Genomic DNA, 24,179 nt, shown 5'->3' with positions numbered 1-24,179 from the left:
TTTTATTTTTTCAAAAAAATGATTATTTTAATATTTTAATTAATACTACATATACTTCGACTAGCAATTGATGAAAAAAAAATTAGATTTGATGTTCACGTAATGATATACATATATATATAAAGCTATCTTAATCACATAAAAATAAAAAAAGATTCATATTTTTAGAATTAATACTTATAAATTAAGGAGTATAAATGTACGTTTCACGTACTTTGTACGAAATATTTGTTTAACTTATAAAGCGAAATTTTTTTATGTAATCTATTACTTTGAACGTTTATATTCCATAGTACATGAAATGAATGTATACAACGAAATATTATCAGCCAATATAGTTAAACATAAAATTTAAAAATAGGTATAAAAATAGCGTACGAATAAATGCAGAACAATTCAGTCTTCTTAAAGTACAGGTAAAAAGCATAAAAATATCATTTTGTATTTACAAATGCATCGTATAAAAATCTCCGTAAGTTCCCCAGTTTTTTTTCTATAATAACAGAGATCTTAAAAGATTCGCTGTTAATACTACTCGAATATTCATGTCACACTGAACAGATAATACATAAAAATATGTATAATATGCAGTGTACGTCGATATTTGAAATATCATTCATATCATAATGATTCTTTCTTCTCTTACACTTTTTTTTGTTCAGCACCATTTTTCCATAGTGACAGGTGCTAAATGAGGTCGTGGCTTAGGGGAAGGCCATCGTAACGCACTTTGACAAGACTCTGCTCTGGAAGGTGTCCTCGGCGGAGGTTGAGGTGGATTGGAATGCGATTCTTGCATTTGGTTATTTGTTTCTCCATTTGTTTCCGTTCGAATACCTTTCTCCGGTGGATCACCTTTATGACTTCTCTTCATCGGTTTTTTAGCTATTTCATGGTGTGCAGATGGTGGTGCACTTTCTACGGATTGAAGACTAGCTGCTCGATGTAGAGACAATCGAAGTGGCTTTTTCGGTGGTGCTGGACGAGATTTCGATTCTTGGGAGCTATAGACTATTGATATATCCGAGTTTTCTGATGCTCGCGACTGAGTCTCCTGAAATAACAAAGAATCCTAAGCTACAGGAATTTTAATTCTAATTTCACGAATAACTAATCACTGGTCTACCAGACTTTCGTTTCTTTCAAATAATCATTGTAATATGTTTGCGAAAGAAAATTTCATCCATCCGTTTAGTTACTTCAATCATAATGTAAAATTTAACAAAATACCTGTAATCGATAATAAGTTGGTTCGGAATCGAAGTCTAATGGTTGTACTTGAGATGAATTTTTACGATTCTTAGATAAATGTTCCAAAGCTGATTCAACGCGCGGTGGTCTTCTACGTTGTAGTTGCGATTGTATCTGCGTTTGTTTGCAATCCAAGCTTGCAGTTGACCTGGTTAATGGAAATCCTTGATGTTTTTGTTTACTTCGTGATTTGTGATGACCATTGAAAATGCTAGCCGATGACGAGTCGAATTCGTTCGAGATTTTTAAGTCTAGCGAACGTTTTGAATGGTCATTGTGCCTGCTTCTTACTGTTGGTAAACTCTGCCGTAATTCCATCGAATTCCTTACATTAAGGCCAGGAAGATTTGCAACTAACGCAGTTACCTGTGGTCCTTTTTGAAAGACCTAAAAAAAAAGTAATAAAGATTAAATTCTAGTTGTTGCGAAATGTCGAAATAAATTGGGTGCTTTTGAATTTACGAACATTTTTTTACCGTTCTAAGAGAATATTCAAATAGTTTGTGACCTACTGTATAGTTGTTTTCATTTAAATGCCGCACCCTGTATAATAAGGTTGTGAAGAAATGATAAAGATCCATGGACTAACGTATAGAATAATGTATTATATTTTTTTGTACAATGCTTTCAACTAAGAAGAATAATGTATTTGTCGTCCTCTCGTATACCTGAACTTGTTCTTGACGGGTTGGTGGAGGGTCTGCAGGAACCTCGGCTCTACTTGGTGCGAGAAGATCCCTGACTTGTTCCTCGAGATATCCGATCCTGTGAGTCAGCCTAAGGTTATCAGATCGAAGAGTGCGGAGTGCTGCCAGGGATTCGCCTTTTCGAAGGACCACGATTTGCGCTGCATCGGGTGCAACGGCCAACAGCCTTGCTAAATCGCTTCTGCCTGCTCCCACCACAAGTTTTCCATTCACTTCCAAGATTCTGCAGACAATGTTGACCGATAAGTACGAGTTTCATGAGCGTGATTACGCTTAATTAGGTGAAATTTTTCAATTTTCAAAGCAGGGGCTGATTTATTCTATTGAGACTTGGCGAAAAGAGTAATTTATTCTCTTTGAGAATTTATATAATTCCTATATAATTATATAATCCTAATCGAGAACAAAGTAAAGCAAAGCAAATCATTCATAAAAGGTATCAAACTCAAAACAATTTTGATTATTTATACTATTTTCTACTATACATATAGATAAGTATAAAAGGCTGAATGCAAAATACAGCGGTGTGAGTTGTAACAAATTCTGCTAAAAAAATCTACATGAAAATGGGAGGGAGGATAAAGGATAGGGTCATGTGAAGCCGCAGGTGCAATTAGCGAGGGCACTCGGCGAACTTCCGGTGCTGCTTCACGCTACAGTGACCTGTTGGGAACCAAATGCCAAGATTGCACTATTGTTCGACAATGATAGCTGGGTTCCATAGTGTGAGCAGTCGGTGTGATGTGTTATATTTATATGTATTGATGTGCTTCCTTTTTTAATAATCTTCACCTTTCTTCCTATTCCTTGTTTTTTATTTACTTTCTTCGTTGTCTATCTTCTTCCTCATTGTTCTTTGATCACAAATCGTAATTTTATTGCCCCAGTTTTGCTTGCTTTCTCTTGGAGAAATGTTACAATTTATTACGAACGACAGGTGTTCTGTCATAAAGATTATAAATGAAATCAAATGATCTATTCTTTACGATCTTTCCATTCAGCGAGAAGAAATAATCGTTTTTCCTTTTATGTGCTAATTGCTAGGCGTAGAAAATATACTTTATGACTGTGTTCACCGCCAGTCGTCAGTATCCGGACTAAAGATAAAGGGAAAAGAATCCCGTTTACAATAATATACCGTTATACAGATAACGAGTCACTTTGTGACTTTTTATTGGATTGCTTATTAAATTGTTTTTATAAACTTCACCATAATATGGCATAATATGCGAAAATATATAAAATATTCAAAATACGATACTGGTTATATAATATTTAATAAATGAAACAAATCTCTAGCTAGAGTCCACCTGTTTAGTTGTGTTCATAAACATAGATATCCGCAGTTTAGTAATCATTTATGTTTAAGTGTATAGTATAGTTATTGAATAAAATGTGGAATATTGTACTGTACGAAACCTGTCTCCCTTGCATAATCCAGAATCTTCAACTGCCCAATCAACATACAAGCCAGGTGTGTCTTCCCTTGGTCCAGCGCCAAAACGGGGACTTTTTGGATCTGCGCTAACTTCCACTGCATGGATCGTAACTTGCGTAGAACCAGAGATACAACTATAAATCAAATATCAAAGATACTTCATTCTATCGTATTTCATAATCATTATGGCCTAAAATTCCGTTAAGGTAATAAAGTCAATGATAATATTTAAGATACGATTAAATATATTTTACCTAGTTATAACATATATCGTACAAATTCGATATAATAACTTTATCTTTAACGAGTTGTCATTTTCAAAGTTTTTATTGCTTTAAGACAGATACCTAAATATTGTATCATTTTTCTGCTTTTCCTGGGTCTCTGCCAATTCCAAAGCAGCCTGCAAGGCTCTACTTTCTTCGCGAAGAGTTAGAAGTTCGAGTTCTTCGCGTCCAAGTCTGTATTCTAATTCAGCTTGTTGAATTCGAACATCGATATTACTGGAATAAAAATGATTAATTAAATTACATTTTTTACTAAATAATTACAATCAAATATAATAAACAGTATAATTATTCGCAAGATATACAAGTTGCATATAAAATAAATATATAAATAAAGAAAAAAAATATTTTTTATACGGGTAACTGAACCCAAACCTTCCGAATGAAAGCTAGGTACCCTAGCCACTAGACCATATAGGGTTTTACATACAATACGGTCACTTCACAATTTATTTCCCATTTTTATTTACTCTATTATTCCAATATAAATTTTGTTTCAATTTAATCTTTCAATAATTGACACATTTATAAATATATTTATTTAGCGTAATCGATGATTGATAACACAAGATTCATTGAAGTTTTCTACTTACTCTGTAATATCTAGTCGTTCGAGCGCTAATTTCAAATTTTTTATCGCTAGCCGCTTATTATCCGCATCGCGTCGCAACCTTTGAAGTCGTTCTTCGGCTGCTTTTCTGTCAGCCTCGGTTAGAGGTGGAGCACCATTACGTAAAGCTAATCTGTTGCTCAGTGTGTTGCACAGTTGCCCTTTCAGTCTGTAAAAACAAATTAAAACTTAACCCTAGAAACGAAACCGAAATATTTGAAATGTTATTTGATATTTTCCATAGATTTATTTATGCCGAAGAGAACACAATCACTGAATCGTTAAAATTTATTTAAAAAGTCGACGATTGCACAAAAGATGAAAGAATATCGTAAGCGTAGCAGTCGCAAATTCCTTGCAGCCTGCCAGTGCACGATTCAGTATGCGGCGGGCTTAATTTATTGCACCCTCAAGTGTCTTTGCTTTCTCTTCTTCGGACCGAGGGTGACGAAAGCCAGCCGATCGCTCTAAGCGATCGAAACTTTACGTTTTCTTACAAATGACATAAAAAATCAGAACGCTAGAGTAAGAAGCGATTATTCGAAAACATTTGTTCGGTACTATACTATTATATATTCATGAAACGTTTCTTACGTTTGAATGATATTTTCCTTGTCGCGTAATGCAATTCGGAGAGCGTCTAGTTCCTTATAATGATCTCTATTTCGATGACCAGCTGGCGATATTACTCCACCGGAAATGCTTCCACCTTTCTTTCTTCTTGGCGTAGTTGACAAAGATACTTCGATACTGGCCATCTGAGAACAAACAGATATTCTTAATTACAATCGTGATATTGTATTTTACACGCACGTATACACAGTTACAAATTTCCAAAAAGAAACCGAGTCTTGTCAAATCTTTCGATCTTCCAAATAATAATTCATTCTAATAGTCGGAAGCTAAACTCACAATATGGTAGAATCAATATTTCTTTAGCCTAAAGATATGATTTGAACGTGGTTGAAACTCGAGGTGTAAAACAGCCACGGTGTAAATATAAATTTATCGCTCTAGTAAATCTATGATTTGTGACGATAGTCGGAACGGGATGTCTCGATCTTAATGGAGTTCCACGTCGGTACTGCACACCGATGGTCCTTGAGAAAGCAGCACTTGGTCTCTCCTGCTGGCATACAACACGGAGAAGGTCAATGCCGGCCTTGACTGCGCAGCAACCAGAAAGAAGGATGCGATACGAGACCTTGCACGCCCAGTGTGTCCCACACGAGACCACCAACTAGATTTGCTTGCAGAAAATATTCAACTAACCGGATATCCTCCGTAGCCATTGCCAAACATTCCTTGCGCTCTGCTTCTATTTTCACCTCTTATCAAAGCATTGAAATTTTTTAAATTAATTGCGATACTTAATATGTCATATTTAGCTCGTGTCGTTTTTACTTTTAGATATAAAGCACCGCAAGATTATTATAGAATTCCGTTTGCGTAATAAAGTTACTGAATAAGTTAATTTAAACTCTGTTAAGTCTTGGCGCATTTATTTTCATCCACAGGTAAGATAAACGGTTTCTAACCGTCACCTTTCGCTTCGCACGTTCTTCGTTCGCTTGGGCCTTTTTCGCGTCGACTACTCGACGTCCGCTCATGAGATTATCTCCAACTAAGATTTACGGCATAAAGATTCACGGTTATAGGATAAAACTTTCCATGCGATCCTATTTCGTTTCAAGTCGGAAGATTATAGGTCAATGCCTTAAGAAAAAAAAACGTAAAATAATTCTAACGTAGTAAAGAGTAATAAAGGTACCGTCTAGTGTTCATATTTGTACGTTTGTTCGGTTTTAAAAAATCATAAATGCGATTATAGTTACAAACTTTTAAGAAAGTTAGTGGAAATAAGATTATTAGGTAAGTACAAACAGTCTTGATAACTAGAATACTATTACTCTGATTCGTAGTGTTACACTGTTTCTAAGAATGGTATTATTTCAAGACCGGAAATTATTTTCTTGGAAAAGGAACTGTAGACGGCTGATTATACATAAAACTACTGTTACGAAACTTCTACCTTTGTGTCCAGTATACCTATCTTAGAGAATTATACTTTAAAAATTCCTTTTGTTTTAAAGTTTTAACGCGCGCAATGTTACAATATTTTTTTAATAAATAATCGATTATTTCAAATGTTTTATTCAAATAATACCCGAATCTGCGTAGAGATACGAAAATATTATTATTATCGTTCCCAATTGATTCGTTTTTTTAGTCTTTGGTGAAGGTTAACAGAATCACACAAAGCAACTATGCACGTTGTATTGTATGTGGTAGAAAACAAAAGGCAATCCGAGTTCAAGGCTTTGGGTGCAAGCCGTAAAGTACTTGCTTTCCATAAACATGATATTCCAATGATGCCATAGTGTCAAACAGTCGATACCGATGAAATAAATTAACGCATTTTTACGTATGTACTATTTCTTTCCTTTTATATCTGAGTCTATGAATTACTAAACGTATGATCTTATATATCGCGAATATGTAATATCTACTATTCTTTCAAGAATATGTTGAAATATCTAAAATCCCGTGTGAAAAAAATTTTCATCTTTTTAAGCAAAGTTATACAGATGAAGTTAGAAAATAATAATTAAATATTTTCAATTGGATAAAGAAAAACAATAATGGCACGAAGCTTTTTCCAAAATTCAAAACGATAGACGAGACGTTTTAACTGAGAGGCAAAGTATACTACGCGGTGACTCATAACGTAACAAAATAGCGCCACATAACATTTTTGAAATAATGAGGTAATAGAGACACGCAGCGAGGAGTTGTATCAAATCTAACACTTTCTTCTCCCCCGTTGAGAAGTAAAAGTGGGAACGGATGGACGGTGATCTCAGTACGAACATTCCGTAAATTTTTTTCCCGTGTGGAAGCGCGCTGTACACGTTACATTGCAGGAGGATGATAGCGATGTGCACGGAGGAAGCGGAAATTTATTGCGGAATTTGCATGGGGAAGATCCGCATTTCCGAGATAATCCTGCCACCCTCTTCTGCAACTGTACGATACAATAGTTGCACCCAGGGAATAGCGCGCGTGTTCGCGTTTACTTTATCTTTTCCATGTGTTCTGATAGTATCAACAAATTCCCTGAAATATATCGCAAACAATAAAATTCCTGACATAATTCTGAAATCATACGAATCACTTTGGATAATTCCAGTTTTGCATAGTGTAGGATTTTTCCATTATATACATCATATATAATACTGAATATTCTTTTAATTACAGCAAATGACAACATAGAGATAAAATTTAATAGATTGAATTGAATTTATTTACAGAGATCATCACGTATCTGTTATAACGATAAATATTATATGTGTCTATTTCTACATTGATCAAAATATTGTAAAGTTCTCTTGCGCTTACTGCCACCTCCATTATTTCGAACGAAGTTAAATTATGATCTCTGAAAGCGGTTATTCGAGCGCGAAATTTGCGAAGGGCAATGTTTTCAACGTTTTAAGAAGACGAAATCTTGCTTGGCGCATTGCTGTTCAGACAGTAAAGGGCACTGACTCCAGGATCCGCAATCTGGCTGACTAGATCTGTCTGAGTCTTTCAACCCAAGGACGTACTAAAGCCTACCTTTGGTCAGTAGATTAGGAACAAACTATATTTAGCGGTAAATTGAAACAATGAAATGATATTTTAGTTTATCTTCTGTCATTCTCATGAAAATAAATGTTGCTCGTCATTTTGTATTTTTATAATAATCTTTAATCTGTAGCGAGCTACAAATTTAGCAGTAAAGTATAAAGACTCGGTATATGTATTACTTTTTGGAATTTTATTGTTACTATTACCAACTTTAAAAACTTTCATTGTTATTTGTGAATTTATAAATTACGTAAAAACATTTACTTCACTGTTCTCGAGTCACTGATTCCTTTTACGAAAGGATATTCGTCGCAAACTTTGAGCTTTGTATAGAAAGTTCTAAAAATTGTTACGAAGCAATGCGAAAATCTTCTTTTCATCGACAAAGATCATTATGTATCTGAAAAACATTTTTGGCTCGTGGTAAGAAGATATCCTATCGACGTCGATGCAACCTTTTCAAGTCGACGTTCTTCTTCATTATTCATATCGAGCCCCCTGTGCACAGCACGCTCCTTCTGTTTTCTCTTTCTTTTACTCTTTCGTCCATTCTTTCTTTTGCTTTTGCTTTTTTCCTCTGAGATGGCAAAACATGACTTCGCGCTGGTCTGCTCAGGCGTAAACATCGGAATGGATTTTTGTAGCATGCTCGAAGAAGTCAACGAATCTGACAACGTACATTAATCGCGTCTTAAGAAAGTTAAGAAAATATGCTTGCTAACGCCGAAGGGTGAGATAAAAGATCACAGTTGTTTCGTGTATGATGACGGATGGATACATGATTTTTCCTTCTAACAGATACATCTTAGTAAATCAAAATTAAGGAGGCAATTGTAGTATGTAACATATTTATTTCTATATTCCTATATCGTAGGAAAACAAAAAATATAAGTTTAATCAAAAGTAACGTATACGTTTTACTATATTGTATTTTAGGAGTTTTAAGAAAGTTATCTTTTTACTGCTCTGTCTCTTTTTTAATTTTCTGCTAAATTATTATACGTACGAAAGATTAAAGATAGAAGAATTTAGTAATGGAACAAAATCCTACGATTTTATCGACACAAGTGGAATTGAAAAAAAGAATTTTTGAGGATGCTGCGCTATTGGGTATCTGTGTGCGGACTCGGGGCAGTTTTAATGGCACCCGCGCGCACACGGTCCCTCAGTCCGAAACTCGAGTGAAGGGCCCCTGAACGAAACACAGTTTGGTCCATGCATCTGCATATAAATCACTGGTTGGACAGCCTTAAAAAGCTGGGGGCTATTGCGGACCCGCCAATAACCGCGAAACATCGCCTTCGGTTTCTTCCGACGGGATGTTACGGTTAAAAACGACTTCCATATACCTACCTTCTTGCGCGAGCCTTTCAAAAAAGAAAAAAAAAAAAAAAAAAAAAATGTAGGAAAGAATGATTCTGGACGTAGCAAGAATTTCACATTCTAGAATAGCGAAACAAAATTTTTTATGTAACATGGACTCTACTGCATAATTGAAGTAGTATTATTAATGAAATTCTATGAGTTACAAGTTACAGCATTAATAAATTCCTTTACATAAAGAAGCGAGTAAAATTTTTAAATTATGAAAAAAATCTATAATCTATAACTTATAATTTGTAAATTCACTAATGTATTATTAGTTGGTAAATTATTGCGCAATTGGGTCATTGTAGATGAAATTTCTTCCTATGATTTCGTTCCTCGTACTTTGAATGTTTTTGTTTTGTGCACTCGCTGTGTATTATTATCAACAAAATTATAAAATATATATTATGTATGTAATTTTAGTTTAAAAAGTTTATTTTCACTTTATATACTAAACGATATAAATGTTGTTCATTTTATTACCTTTGCCTCCAAGGTTTCTAATTGCGCCATTCTTGGTTCCAGATATTGCTGTTGCGTTCCACTTCCTGTATGTAGAGCAGTCTGAAATGAAAAAAGTTAGATTTATGTCGGCAATATGAATTCAGATTTTTTCAGTTTATGTATTTACAGTTTAGATAAAATGAGACATTTAAATATGTATGTGGGTCGTAAACTTTATCACACGTATAGATTGCACTTTGTTTGCAAATATTCATAGTAGTAAAAAACCAAATGTCAGTTTTGTGGAATCATTTCTTGACCACATATTTCACGTCACACGCTGGGGTCGTGGTTTTCCTGTTACGATCAACGTCCTTCGTGAGTCTTCGCAGTAAGATAATACTCGTGATGCTTGGAAGATTTTTTACAGGTGATGAGATCTCAACATTGAGAATAATCGCGTGCGTACAATAATTACGATCGTAATAAAATAATTATTTTTCCGATAATGTCTCCCCAAAAAACTTCCCCTTGTATGATTATGAAAAAAAATAAAATACAATATCCTTCGAAAGTTCACAAATTATTATTGCTAAAACTCTATAACATATTTATACAATATCTTTAATTGATTATGCTCCCCTCATATAAATTCTTACAAATCATGTCAATTACTGCCTATGGGAACTGCAAAGTAAAGAATCGCGATTTTCTGTTAATCATTTTGAAAACTTTACTTATTGTATTTATAACGTCAATATACATGTGCACTACGTAAGTTACGTCGGCTTGAATAAACGTTGTACAATAGAAAGTTATGAAAGCGTGGTTAATGCGTATTCAATGTCGAGAAGAGGAACGAAGCGGTTCTAAATACAACTTTAGAAAGATGCGTGTCTGCTGTTCTAGTTGCTTCAGGCAAATGGCGTGTGACTGCAACCCAAGCCGAGAAATTGCGCCAAAGGCCCGATTGTAGGGCTCGTGAGAATTACGATTTCTTGACTTGCTCAAGGATTCTCACGACTATACGCGTATCAGGCGTGTGAGGGAGACACTTCGCATATGTATATGTACGCATGATGATCGTATAATGCGCGAGTACATCGACCCTCTTAAAGCGTTCAAGCCCAGACCGATTGTGAAGCTTTATTACGAAATCCGTTTGACTCGGCGATCCATCTCGATACGATGACCAATGTACAAACGAGATCCATCACATTAATGGGACATTTTTCATTCTGTTATTAGAAACGGGTTGGGGTTAGGTTGAATTTACATTGCTTGGGATGCTGCTAGTAGGTCTACTTATGGAAATTAGCTCCGTCTTGATACATATTAATCAATCTTATATATGTATATTTGTTTATACTGGAAATTATATAAGCGAATAAAAAAATAATAATCATCGGTAATAGACAACAATTACCGATTACCGATATCGCGCGACTAATAAAAGCTTCTGTGAAATTAATTCAATCGTTGCAAATTATACAACCATTAATTCATTTTTCGCTTCCATAAAACTTCTAAAACCTGGTTTATTCTCGCTGATTTATCTGAATCGTTGATACGAAATGAGCCATAGTTGATTCTCTGGCAATATAGCTGTATCCTATCATAATTGAGGCCGTCTCCCTCAAAGCACAATTGATTTGTCATTCGATATAATGCAAATGGGTTATGTATTTGACGACTCTTCGAATCATAAATGCAGCAGATAGAACAGAAAGCGTTATCGATGCTCGCAGTATCTTACATATCCCCCGAGGTATCGAGGTATCGACGAACAAAGAATGTCAAGTTATAACTGGCGAAGGCCAGTGCTTTGTGACGTCGGGATAGTGCACTACGATACTTCCTACTGGCGGATCGTGCTGCTTCAACGTAGTTAATTGAAGCAATTAAAAGCAGCCTTAGTTCGCCACGGGTCGTCTTCGCGTTCGTTAATCATCGAAGATCGTGGGTGTGCTCGGGAAGAAGGAGTATCATGAGTCGAGAAACATATAATCATTGCCAGGGATGGAAGCTTCTACCAGCCTCGTAGACCCGGAAGGCGACATACGAGAGATACTAGATACGCCAATTCCTAATCTAGGATTAACTGGCAACTACCCACGAGGAACAATTTATTTCTGGATATTCTTATCCGACGAGTTAATCGAATGTCTCTTTCGTGTTTCTATTATTGTCGATCTAAAATTGCCAGATAGTTGGAATAAAACCTTGTCAGATTAATTTCATATTCCCATCTTGTTTCTTACCTGTTTGTAAAGAAGACATAATAGTAATTAATTTACAGACGTTACTAAACTTACCAGAGAAACTGATCGTTGCTGAAGCTTGAGTCCCAGATCTTCTTTTCCGTCACCACAGTCGGTTGTATAAAGTAACACACTTTTTTTCGATCCCCTGAAATCAAAGCTGTTTAATGCGCTGTGTATATATAACGATTAAAACGATTGCTGCTTTTCTCCCTGTTCAATTGGACGTGTCGTAATTGCATGTTAGAAGATAATTTATCCAATTACGATATAAATGATTTGTTTGCTTAGCCTTCGGACGTTTCATCCTGTTTAACTACTTCCTTTCGACATATTCGCGAAGTAATAATTGCGTAATAATTCCAAAGCTCTCGTTTTAAATAAATCTTTGTCATATTCTACGCATTTGAACGTTTTATCTCGATGTTAAAGTTTAATTCTAAAATTTAGAAAATGTTGGCACATTTTATTTTTATTATTCTTCATATGCATATAATTCTAATTGTCTTTGATACTTTAATTCCTCGAACATTCTTTATTTGAAACAGATTGAAAGGCCTTTCATTCTCTCAATTTTAATCATAGAACAAACAAATCTGCTACAACTTATAGAAATTTTATAAAAATTATAACCATTTTGAAAAAACAAAACTTAAAAACTAGTTCAGTTATAGCATAGGATCCTGCTTTTTAAAAAATTGTTAACGATTGTTAAGGTATAAACTTTTAAATCGAAATCTACGTCTTTATCTAGCTAGATCAAACCTCGTGTTTGCGTAATTATACGGAAAAGCGATTAAAATGTTACGTGAAGTAATCTCGAATTTTTTCAAACATATTAACAGAGCATTGCATATTTGTTGAACAACCTGATGGAGTAACCAGCCCATGAAAGTTCATTGTCGCTGTTACATATACGAAATGTAGTATTTATTCGAAGCAGCAATTAACAGCGATAAAACTGGTAGAGATCACATATAAGAATATATTTGAAAGCATACTAAGTTGCGAAGAAAATTGACGAATAATGAACTAAAAATTAATCGACTGCCCCTGTGACTGGGATGAGAAAAGTGTTCCAGATTTCTACTCTTCAATTACGAACGATAAATCAATGTACGGTATATAGTCGACGCCCTTCTTGTCGCGAGCAATTAAACGCGAACCCGTAATATAATACGGTAGTATAGGCTGCGTTTATGATAATCACACCTGAGTGCCTTCCCATTCCGGTTGAATAGCTGATGTTCAGCGAGCACGGGCGAATCGATGTAGCACCGGCTCTCGTTCATAGCGACAACAGCAATAACAGCAACATTTCAACCTACGTTAATTTGTTCGCTGCGTTGACATCTGAAATAATAAAATAAAATCTGATGTTAGCATTTTTATTTTTTTTATTTTTGTTCGTCTTTCTTATTTCACAATCTCTGTTAATACAAAGTTAATCTCTGTTAACTTTGAAAATATGCATTACTCACTTACTCTTTTTTCAATTAGAATTATTTATTATAAAATTATCAAAAAGTATGTTTGGAACATAATATACATATACACAGAATACATACGCATGAAAGAGGAAAAAAGAATGGTTCCGACCGGAATCGAACCGGCGATCTTCTGCGTGTAAAGCAGACGTGATAACCACTACACCACGGAACCTCGATGTATGGTTCGACTTTATATTAAAAGTCACAAATATTTGTATTTTTATATTTTTATGAGTATTAATTAAAGGAATAGAGCTTGGACTGAAATTTATTTCATCTGCTTTTGCATATTATAGTTTGCATATTTTTAGTTTATCATAATCTCATGTATCGCGATTCAAAGCATCGATAATTAAGCGTGTAAAGCGTAGTAAAGTTTGTTTGAATGGCTTTAGCCATTATTCGAGAAGAAACGGTGATAGATGATAGATGATAGATTGTAATACCAGAGCTATAGTTCGCTTACAATTAAAAGTAATTGGAATCGATCGTTGGTTTGCGTTTACAGAGAGGCGCCAGGGCGGTTTCAGTGAGTAAACCCACGCGTCACAATCGACCAAGAAACGTTATGAGTAATATTCGTAAATGCATTAAGTAACCTTCCATAATGGTCGGTTGATCTGCATATGTTATGCACGAGAAAGTTCATTCCTTCGCCCACTGCGACAACTACCAACAATGCGCATATATCCGGAGAGGTCTAGACGAAGGCAGGAGAGTGTGACTGTCTATATAAATCGCTAAGATGGTAGACGTAGCATAATTAGATATACGATGTAGGACATGAATGCAAATAGTGTTTCGTGAGTGCAATGTGATTCATGTTTAAGAAACAGTGTAAAATAAAAATAATTAATCGTACTTCGCGTTACGATTGTGTTTATAGATATCGTGTATTATTAGGTAGCGCGAGAAAATTTCGCCAGTTTTACACAGTAAGAATATAACAATTTATATCTATATCCCGATTAATTAATATTACTCACAAAGATTTTTTGATTTTCAAAATGTACGAGGTCATCGATAAAATTTTATTTTATTGCGATGTGCTACAGATGTTATACATCGCAGTTTCAAGAGCGTATAACCGTTTAACCGTCAGTTCTATTTTGACCTCTATAGAAGTTAGGAAGTAGAATATTTACGAGGACATGCATGGCTTGGTACACGATACAGTGTCCCGGAGAATGATGGGGAACGTGAGTTATATGCGAGGAAAGGCTATGACGATACCGTGACGAGCACAGCTGGTTGTCAGGTGTGCACTGGGATTCTATTGATTCCATCACAAATGAAGTATAAGCGCCCGTTACCATTTCGAATGCTTTCACTTTATGTATTCGTATGTATCTATTCGTTTACAACATATGGCACGTATGTCTTTATCATTATGTAGAAAATGGAATATAAAGAGTACATTTTTATAACCTTCTAATCACATAATAAACTATGTAGATTTCATTCTTCAAAAATATGTATTTGCATAAACCTTCATAGTCTAGTAATAATAGCCATTAGCAGAGAGTTTGGGTAAATATACTGAACGGCGTAAAACTGCGAGTTTTAATGCATGCAACTTTTTTAATATCACTTGCGAAATGTGTGGGCGAGCGTTATCATGCAAACCTCATCTTACGTGTCATTCTCGCATGTCACTCTGCTATCAAACCGGCGATATGTATAACAGTAGCTTATGGTATTACAAAGCCATCTTCTGTAAAAGCGGACGGAATAAGCGACCGAATAACTATGTAGCTTATAGTAGCAGTTCTTGGTATTCTGTAGCTTCGACACAATGGGACACAATAAGATTGTAACGTTACGATGGATGAGCCCTGTCACCATATTATTTGTCACCGTGCGATTGAATAGATAACAAGATACACGATATACAACGAGGCTCGAGTGAACAGAGTGTAATTCTTTCTGAATCGCTATATAGCACGAAAACTAATTTCTTCGTGTAAGAGCATTTCCCTTTTACATATGTCGATGAAAATATTTTATCTTTCGTGAAAGTTGAAATCTTCGAAAGAATATTAAATATCGAAACAAAAACTATTTTATCCGGTTAATTAAAAAGTCTTATGAATTTATACCAACGAGTTTTATCCCGTTATGGCTGCGTAAGAGAATTTATCAATAGTAGTCACCTATATCTTTTAATTTGTAACGTTATTAGTATTAATCAATCGTGCAAGAGGGTCGAGATGTTCAAATACTTATGGCCAACAGTGTACGTTGATTACTCTACATCTAAAAAATTGCAATTACCGATTATATCTAAAGAGTTTTGTGTGTCCCCTTTTTAAGTACTTTTAGAGCCCTTTTCAGAGAGGGAGGAAGACGGTCCCTATAGTGAGCGGTAAGCGAAGTTTGGCAACGGTGTGGAACTTCCTCCAAGTCTGACTCTTCGGTCATCGAACCGTTACAACCAAACTTACTCTTTGGAAAGTCCTCATTTACGACATATCCTTAAGTCACCGAGGACGAGCCACGAATTTCTAAAAACTACCTAAGCCACACTAATTGCCTTTGCCGAGATGGAGTGTTGATATATGTAAGCAATAAAAAGAAATCCTTGACCTCAAAAATCGTGATCGTTTCATAAATCATGCCAATGAGCATACCTGACGATTAATTTCTTCGTTCTGGCTTGTTTCCTGGTTGAAAGTTCAATGTTCAAACCGAAGTTGGTAATTGTTTGTAATTTAGAACCTCTTTCTTTCTTCAAACTCTTTTATAATTCATTTAGTAAATTCAAGTTGGCAAACTAAATAATCGACTTGTAATTGTTTGCTATGTAACTGGATTTACAAATTAGAGAATACGAATAATTTATTTAGTAATTTTATTTAAAAATTGGTAAAAAAGGAATCCATAATGAAAGCGTTTTCTCTAAGATTTAAATATTTGCACTTGCTTGTATACTTCAAATTCCATCTTTGTGGATTTAATGGTTTTAAATAATAACTAAAAATAGTAGCCGCATTAATTTTATAATACTACTTTCGCTAGTTTCCATGATTATTTAACGTATTTTACATATTTATGTACTTTATATATAAAAGATAACGTAATGACGCCTAAGGTATAATTTGTATACTGGAAGATTAAAAATCGGAAATTTATGTATAGTAGAAAATAATATATGTCTATGCAGAGTCAATTGCTCCGTTATGGAAGCGTATATCTCCAACCGTTCTTATCTCAAAATACGTAAAATTTATACCATTGAAGATTACGAGTTTAAGAAGCAAGCGCAACGTCTTTTTGCTTGTTTCGCTTATCGGATTAAGTTCTCCGCTACACGGTGCGTCGTACAACGTGTTGCATAGACACCCTTCAAATGGTTTCTTTCTAGTCGTCATACATATGTATACACATATATATACACACTTTTCTAAATGTCACTGTCAAAGAAGTTATTGTACAAACGGAAAATAGCACGAATCATTTTCTGCTCCAACGTAATAACTTGTTACAGTACAATGTTGTATATCGCAACGTCAAGTGAGAAAATATTGATGATAAATATTGGAAATTTTCAATATTTATTTTACGATTAAACGTTTTATTCTTCCATGTATGAATACAAGCGATAATTGGAGTCCTACGATTCGAAAAACGTTTCCGATTTTTCTATCGTTTTAGCCAGAGAAACAGTTACATAGTGCGAAAAAACGAAGCACTTCTGACTTCTCGCTTCTTGCATTCTGCTTCCAAGGCAATTTATTTCCGGAGAACTAAACGAAGTTACTCAGCACAAGAAAGAGCAGCGTTACAACTAGGAGTATACTCGATACAAGGCCATAAAACAGTCAATTGTTAGAAACGTGTTGAGTTTGTGGTTGTCACGCGATCGTCAATTGATAAAAGAAAAAGAAAAAAGGATAATTTTCCATAACAAATTACATGTTACAAAGAAGGTGGAAACAGTACTGCATTGCGTATTTCTTGCACGTGTCATTCTATGCTTCATACACGTATTTCTACTTTATTTACTGTTTAAAAAAGCATTATACAATAATTTCAAAAAAGTGAAAGAATCGCTTGCACATGTACAATGGCGAGTATGTAAATAGAAACATCTTGAAACATTGAAAGCATAGGACGTGGTAAGATAATAATTTTTTATGAAAATATTAATTATACTACAATTTTTCTAATAATCATGCTAAAGTTCATTCAACGGAAAAGTAGAGGATTAAATGTTTCTACATTCTGCATATATAAATATCACAACTTGAAACTAGTTTAGGGTGATATTTACGAACTGGTTAGGCTTCTATGCCCATATGCAGATTCGTTGGAATAATCTGAAATAAATATCTTTATATTTTTAACAAATTTCTTAAACAATTAATTTACATTATACCGTTTTGTGCATAATTTTGTCTTCTGAATGATTATGATGTTATACGTTCCAGTGCGTAAACTAACCGCACTAAAGCCAGAAATATGTTTCATGAAAGTTGTTTCTTTCCCTTCTTCTTGCATCTTTTATTTCACTATTTGGTTAAACATATCTATTTTTAGTTCAAAACCTTTTTATGTTTGTACTTATATTTTTAACGTTTTAAATAAACAAAGGAATATTTGCAATCTGTAAGCTTATATAATTTAACGTTGCGAAAAAAAGGCGTTAACGAGATATCTACCATTGCTTTTAACGATCGAGAAACTTGATTCTTCCACTCCAAGCAAGCAGAAAACGAAGATACACGTAACGTGCAAATAAATTGAAATAACGGTGTACCATTACGAGTAAGCATCAAATAATCATTCTTTCATTTAGCATTGAAAGTGTTTCATTTCCCTTTTGTACGAAGGATAATTGAAAAATATTTCTTCTCCTTCCGAGTTTTACAAAATCTGCTTATTTGCGAATTACTTTTCCTTAACACTCTCTTCAATTTATATTATTTCATGAAAAGAAATTTCCTTCGACATTTCTAAGCTTGGCAAAATTTCAAAGTCTATTCGTTTCGATAAGCCTTTGATCGAGTTTTCCAACGTCAAATCCCAATTTCAAGGAAATACACGCTCACGTTTGGTATCGATTGGGTTGCTAAACTGTGCAATCGATTGACGTTGCTATCACCTTTAAACCGGCTTGTTCTCTAGCTAGTTTAATTTAGTTGCAGTCGTGTTTAAGATTTATCGAGTGCATTAATCGGAAGACGGAGAACGTAACAATCTACGTTTGATGATCGGCTTCTGTCGTTACTTAAACGGTTGCATTCCGCTAGTTACGCATCAAACACGAAGCGACGTTAATCTTGTTAATCAAATCAGAAATCTTCTAAATAACTCTGTGCGTTTGCTTCAAACAGATGTACACCCCCTCCTCACTTCATAATTATCAGGGCTAATAATAATATTAATAATAATAAAATTAAACGAATCAGAAAAATCATTCGCAATATTTCATAGTCCCGAATTTTTCAAATTTTAATCTGTTAACAGCGGAATTTAGTTTTAAAAATCCCTTACAGGGTGCGGAGTTAAAATCAAGCAATGACGAGTATACACGTCGAACGCAGGGCACGTGCTCCTATTATAAATTTTACGACAAAAATAAAGCAGAACGAGGAATGATTGCATTTTCATTCAATAAAAAGTTGTCAATTCATTGTCGAAAAAGGTATTGTTATTAAGAACTTAAAAATTGCCAGAAAATAACAAAATTCATAAACAAGAAAAATTAAAGAAAAAAGATTTAAGAAATTCAGTTGATCTCAGTATGGTATTTTATAAAGCAAGATACCGCACAAAGTGAAACTTCGCAAGTCGAGTACGAGTAACGTGACTTCTTACGGAATCGATTTTTTGAGCAGACGGCACATCTTCGAAGTGGATTTGCTTTTGATGGTGTAGCTGATACAAAGCACAAAACAGTTTTGAGGATAACCAATATACGCATAATCAAATAATCAAACTTTTTTTTATAAAATACATAATATGTTTACTGGAAATATAAAAGAAACGTGCCATTAAATGTCATTTATATTACTTTTTACTAAAATTTTGAGTTTTTATAGTAAATGGCAATTTTTTATTTCATACGACGAGTATACACGTTGAACCCAGTTAACTAGTTAAATAAAATATAAAAGATAAAATTATAAACTATATCGGGCATTATATGTCACAATGACCTCGTTTATTTCTATGTATGTATGCTAGTCATTTTTAAGTATAATACTTCTAGTAGTCTTCGCGATATAGGAAAATCGTAAAGTTGGTCAAGTGTCAAAATTTACCTAGATTTTTCAAGACATCTGGATATGCGAAGTGACAGAAATCTAAGAGAGTAAGAATTTGAAATCTGGGTCAGTCAGACTACATAAAATTCTACGTGCGGCCCTGGATGTCATAGTATTAATCTACGTCGCTACTTGATGCTTGAATTTAGGATCTCTATTTGACGGTAGTTCGTACAACTATAAATCTCAGCTAGCAAGTCTTGCTTATGTAGTAGCAACATATGTAGTGATCTTACAATAGCTTAACTTAATAGATTCATAAACGACGCTTCTCAAGTTCGCATAACGCGATCTTTTTTCTGTGACAATATGTAGGTACGTATGTGCTCTCTTCGCCTTTTCTTTTAAAGAACAGGACACTCCATTACTTGTTATTCTGTTGCATAATAAATTCGCGCTCGTCATTTTTATAGATTTGGCAAAATTTAATTTTTTAATGTTAATTTAATAATTTACACGAATCAAATACTTGCAAATATAGTGCTAAATTCAACGTAACTAAGCATCTGGCTTTTTCTGGATTTCTCAGGTGAACTCTCGCAAAGGAAGTGAAACATTTGAATAATTAGCAACACCTGCCGACAGGTGCCGGGATGTAGATTTGTTCTATTTTCTATTAAATATTCGAATTTTTAAACTATAGGACTAGGTTCTCCTGACAATAATATCATTTAACTTATGGACGATTGTCGATTTTTGTGAATCATTATTAATTAATTAACAATTAAGGATTAGTTAGCTAAAGGTTATGAGTTAAAAACTCGTTAAATTATGTGAATTGTTCGATAATCTTTTGCTCCTCTTCAGAAAGAGCGCTTTTATTAATAAAGTCACCAACATTCGACGCGTGCTTTTCCAACAATCGTTTTCTATCTTCTTTAATACGTTCTAGATTAGCTTCTTCGCGCTTCTTTTCTTCTTTAGCAGTTTCCTGCGTATTGAAAATCTCTTCTTCTCGAATCTTACGTCGGGTTTCGATCAATCGAGCCAAATCCTCGCGATACTGTAGCTGCATTCTACGTCTAGCCGCAGCAGTCAGTCTGGCAGTTTTCTCATCCTCTATAATTTTTCTCATAATTTCTTCCGCGAACATTCTATCTTGCTCAACAAATCGTAACTTACACTGTTCTGTGAAAACAATTTGTTCTTTCAAATTAGCCGCCAATTCCTCTTTCATCCTCTTCCTTTGAATATTTTCCACTTCCTCTTTCAGCAACGACTCATATTTTACGTCCTCGGCTATCAATTCGTCTATCAAAATATCTCTCTCTTTTTTTCTAGTTTCTGCATTTATCAGTATGTTGGCAATCTTACTCATTGTTCGTTCCCTTCTTTTTAATTGTTCTTCGTAAAGGTTTCTCACTCTTTTAACTCTTTCATCGATTTCCTTTAAATACTTTTCGTCCTTGTAAAGTTTCTCCGCCTCAGCTGCCCTCTCCTCTTCCTCGCGAATTTGTTTAATTTCCTGAAAAATTAAACGTTCTCGCCTTAAGGTCTCAGTCAGTTGGTTTTTTCTCTCAAGCGTTTTAAGTTCTTCATGCTGTTCTCTTATTCTATCCATTTCTGTTAAGACTTCTCTCTCGTGGCGAGCTTCCTCCATCAACAAACTCTTCTCTTCTTCTTTCCGTTTCATCTGAATAGTCAGTTCTTTCCTGTAATCTTCCGACTTCTCGAGGCTCTCGGATCTTTGGCGAAGATCATCCTCGAGGACCGCCTGCTGTTCCAATCGCATCAGTTCTGCGGCTTGTTGTTTCCGTACATTCTCGATGTAACGCTCGGTCTCCCTTTCTAGGATTTGCGCTTGCAGCTCCTTTGTAATGTACGCCCTTCGCAGCTCAGCTTCGAGTTCTGCGATCTCGTCATACGATTCTCGATTGCGACTACTTCGTCGTAGCTTCGCGATATAATCTCTTACTTTCGTCGTATCTTGTTGCGTCCCTTCTTTCTTTGATCCCTTCTGCATGACTGGCTCGTCGAGCTTTCGCTGTTCAACGTTACTTTACAAGGATATGAACTGTTTGGAAATTACCCAACAAAGTATTGCCACTGTTATTTTAACAAACAAACGTGATTCAGATTTCTTTACAATTACACTTGACTAACTTTGATCATCGTATTTTAGAAAATAAAACTTTTACGAGGCTACTCATATCGATTAATCACAATTCTTCGAATTGCTTTCCCCATTGATTGAGTTGTACAGTGATTAATTAACACGTCGATCGATTTATCATTGTACAACGTACATACGTACATTACGTTGCACAGTGTGTAACAGCTAGTGAACTCTGCAACAAAAAATGATTCACGATGCGCAAATCTCAATAGTCACACGAAACATTGCATTTGCATACGATGTAACACAGTACTTGGAATAAAATTAATGGTGGATTAACGGTATATTCAATTCGCTTTTTCTTGCGGGACTTGATTACTCTTTGGGAATCTTCGCACGCCAATTTAGGTCACTCCAAATTTACTCACGCGATTCAGCTATTTCATACCCAATCACAACGATTAATACACGCGTGAATTGTCCATATTTTCTATTAACTTTCAATAGAATATATTACACAATATTTATTATATTATAGCAAGAAAAAAGACGACGAATGATTCTGGCTACAAAATCGATGTTTAGTGTTGGATACAAATGAATTTAATTCTATACTAACATTATCGTTTCGATACTAATGGATCGTAAGTGTAAAAACTCTGAAGATGTAAAGGAAACAAGCTTGCTATTGTTAGTGCATATTACGTACAGGGTGGGAAAAAGTACGCGTAGGATGTTTGATTGTTGCGGCTCACGTGTGCAATTAATTTCATCTTCCTTAATTTTCTATTGTTGAAACATTTCATACTCTGATATGCTTATTTTGCAAAGCAAAGCAGAAATACGAAAGATGCAGGTATGTAAAAAGTCTCCTTTGCAAGAACGTCGTATATAATAAGATTGCTTTATCTTGCTGAATATTTCCATTAATTCAATAGCTAATAATTAAAGTAAATAGGCATCTGGTATAAGGTTCTGTTAGATTTGACGCGATACGGCTAACATGGTGTATCAACTAATAGTCCGAAAACACTTTCCTGTAAGATGTTTTGATAAATAGTAATTGTATCATTACAGTTATTGTTACTAGAATCATTAACTTCGTAAGATAGTCATTTAGAGATCAATTGCACATACGTAGATCTGATAGTATGAACAAAAAGGTTTTGAGTTTGGAAAAATAATTGGGTATACATAATCTACTTATCGTAAAGCTATTGTGAAAAGGTGTGAGATCTAACTCACACAATATCTGGTTACTGACTTTGATATATATGTTTCACAATTACGGCTTGCTTGTTCCCAGAAAACAGCTGCTCTTTCAAACTCCATGAGATGTAACTTGCCCGTGTAATTGTTCGAAACACCTATTGTTGAACGATGTCAAATAGAAGGCTGAATTCGAATTTCGCACAATGTAATAATACTTTGAAATAAACTTTCGAAAATGGATACCGACTTATTATTAATTTTAAATTACGCATCTTTAATGGAATGTACGTACATGTATCATATATAAGACATATAGGACGTTCTTGAAAGCGTGAAAGATAACATAATCCAGAGTTACGTTACACTTGCGTCGTATTTATTTTGTACACTTGTATCTAATATTATACTAAAATGAAAATTATCTATCATTCAAATGTTATTTGATAATCGATATTTGTCATAAGTACATTCAATTAATTTCATACGCACGTAATATATCTCCCATACGTATATGGAAAACAATGTTTAACTTACATACGGACAATAAGCTGCGCGACAAGAATCGATTGCAATAGCAGAGAAAAGAAACTTTAAAGAAAAATGCCGATCTAGTTCAGAAGCAATTATTTATACACAAGCTGTGTTGTTCACACGTGGTGACTGTTTACAAAACCAAATCGAATCACTTAATACGTTGTTGTACAGGCGCTTGCGCTATTCTAGGACTAGCATAAAAAGAAAATCAACATACCCTCTGATGCGCAAATTCCAAGATAATCGCTATAAATCCTATCCACGTGCACTTTGGATCGCAGAAAAATTCACAGGAAGAAACGATTTGTTCGCGACTAGTTAGACAAATTGATCAACTACCGACAAACAAAACCAACGGCGCTGGTTTCTTCTCTAATGGAAGAGAAGTTTCCTTGGTACAAAGTTTCACCGATCGAGTCGAAGGAAAATTTGGCGAAAGTTTGGAAAAGGCACGGATAAACTTTCGAAGCGGAGTGGAACGTTTCGGTATATGCGAGCGACACACAGGATTGAGACCGACTAACCGGCTTTCCGCGTCAAGGCACACGCTAGCCGAAGCTATGCTGCGCGGCCTCTTTAAACCCATCCCTCTGATAGGCTCACGCGGAACCCACCAGGTAAG

General features: G+C 34.8%; 2 protein-coding genes and 1 non-coding gene across 5 annotated transcripts; all 3 read right to left on the bottom strand.

Annotated features, from left to right (window-relative positions):
• Nucleotides 1-92: 92 nt before the first annotated feature.
• Nucleotides 93-24,129, bottom strand: LOC126916223 (uncharacterized). 3 transcript variants are annotated; one of them, XM_050721756.1, is made up of 11 exons: nucleotides 23,775-24,129; nucleotides 13,209-13,349; nucleotides 12,051-12,144; nucleotides 9,775-9,855; nucleotides 4,888-5,051; nucleotides 4,277-4,462; nucleotides 3,744-3,899; nucleotides 3,378-3,530; nucleotides 1,920-2,181; nucleotides 1,231-1,638; nucleotides 93-1,051 (listed from the first exon to the last, which is right to left on the bottom strand). In XM_050721756.1, the coding sequence occupies exons 2-11, from the start codon at nucleotides 13,286-13,288 to the stop codon at nucleotides 659-661; spliced, it is 1,977 nt and encodes a 658-aa protein (XP_050577713.1). In that variant the 5' UTR covers nucleotides 13,289-13,349; nucleotides 23,775-24,129; the 3' UTR covers nucleotides 93-658. The 3 variants fall into 3 exon arrangements, with proteins under 3 accessions (XP_050577713.1, XP_050577711.1, XP_050577712.1); XM_050721754.1 differs by having other exon boundaries at nucleotides 93-1,054; nucleotides 23,775-24,128; XM_050721755.1 differs by lacking the exon at nucleotides 23,775-24,129 and adding an exon at nucleotides 13,953-15,249 and having other exon boundaries at nucleotides 93-1,054.
• Trnav-uac (transfer RNA valine (anticodon UAC)) lies at nucleotides 13,586-13,658 on the bottom strand. Its single transcript has one exon. It is a non-coding gene; the product is annotated as a tRNA-Val (tRNA).
• LOC126916991 (meiosis-specific nuclear structural protein 1-like) lies at nucleotides 20,525-21,718 on the bottom strand. The gene has a single exon (XM_050723377.1). It carries the CDS (start codon nucleotides 21,716-21,718, stop codon nucleotides 20,525-20,527), a length of 1,194 nt encoding a protein of 397 aa, XP_050579334.1.
• Nucleotides 24,130-24,179: the final 50 nt, after the last annotated feature.

This window comes from Bombus affinis, chromosome 5 (assembly GCF_024516045.1).
Source record: "Bombus affinis isolate iyBomAffi1 chromosome 5, iyBomAffi1.2, whole genome shotgun sequence".
In the NCBI taxonomy this organism is placed as follows: Eukaryota; Metazoa; Arthropoda; class Insecta; order Hymenoptera; family Apidae; genus Bombus; species Bombus affinis.
The sequence above is the reverse complement of the archived record's forward strand: the minus strand, read 5'-3'. Positions and strand labels throughout refer to the sequence as shown.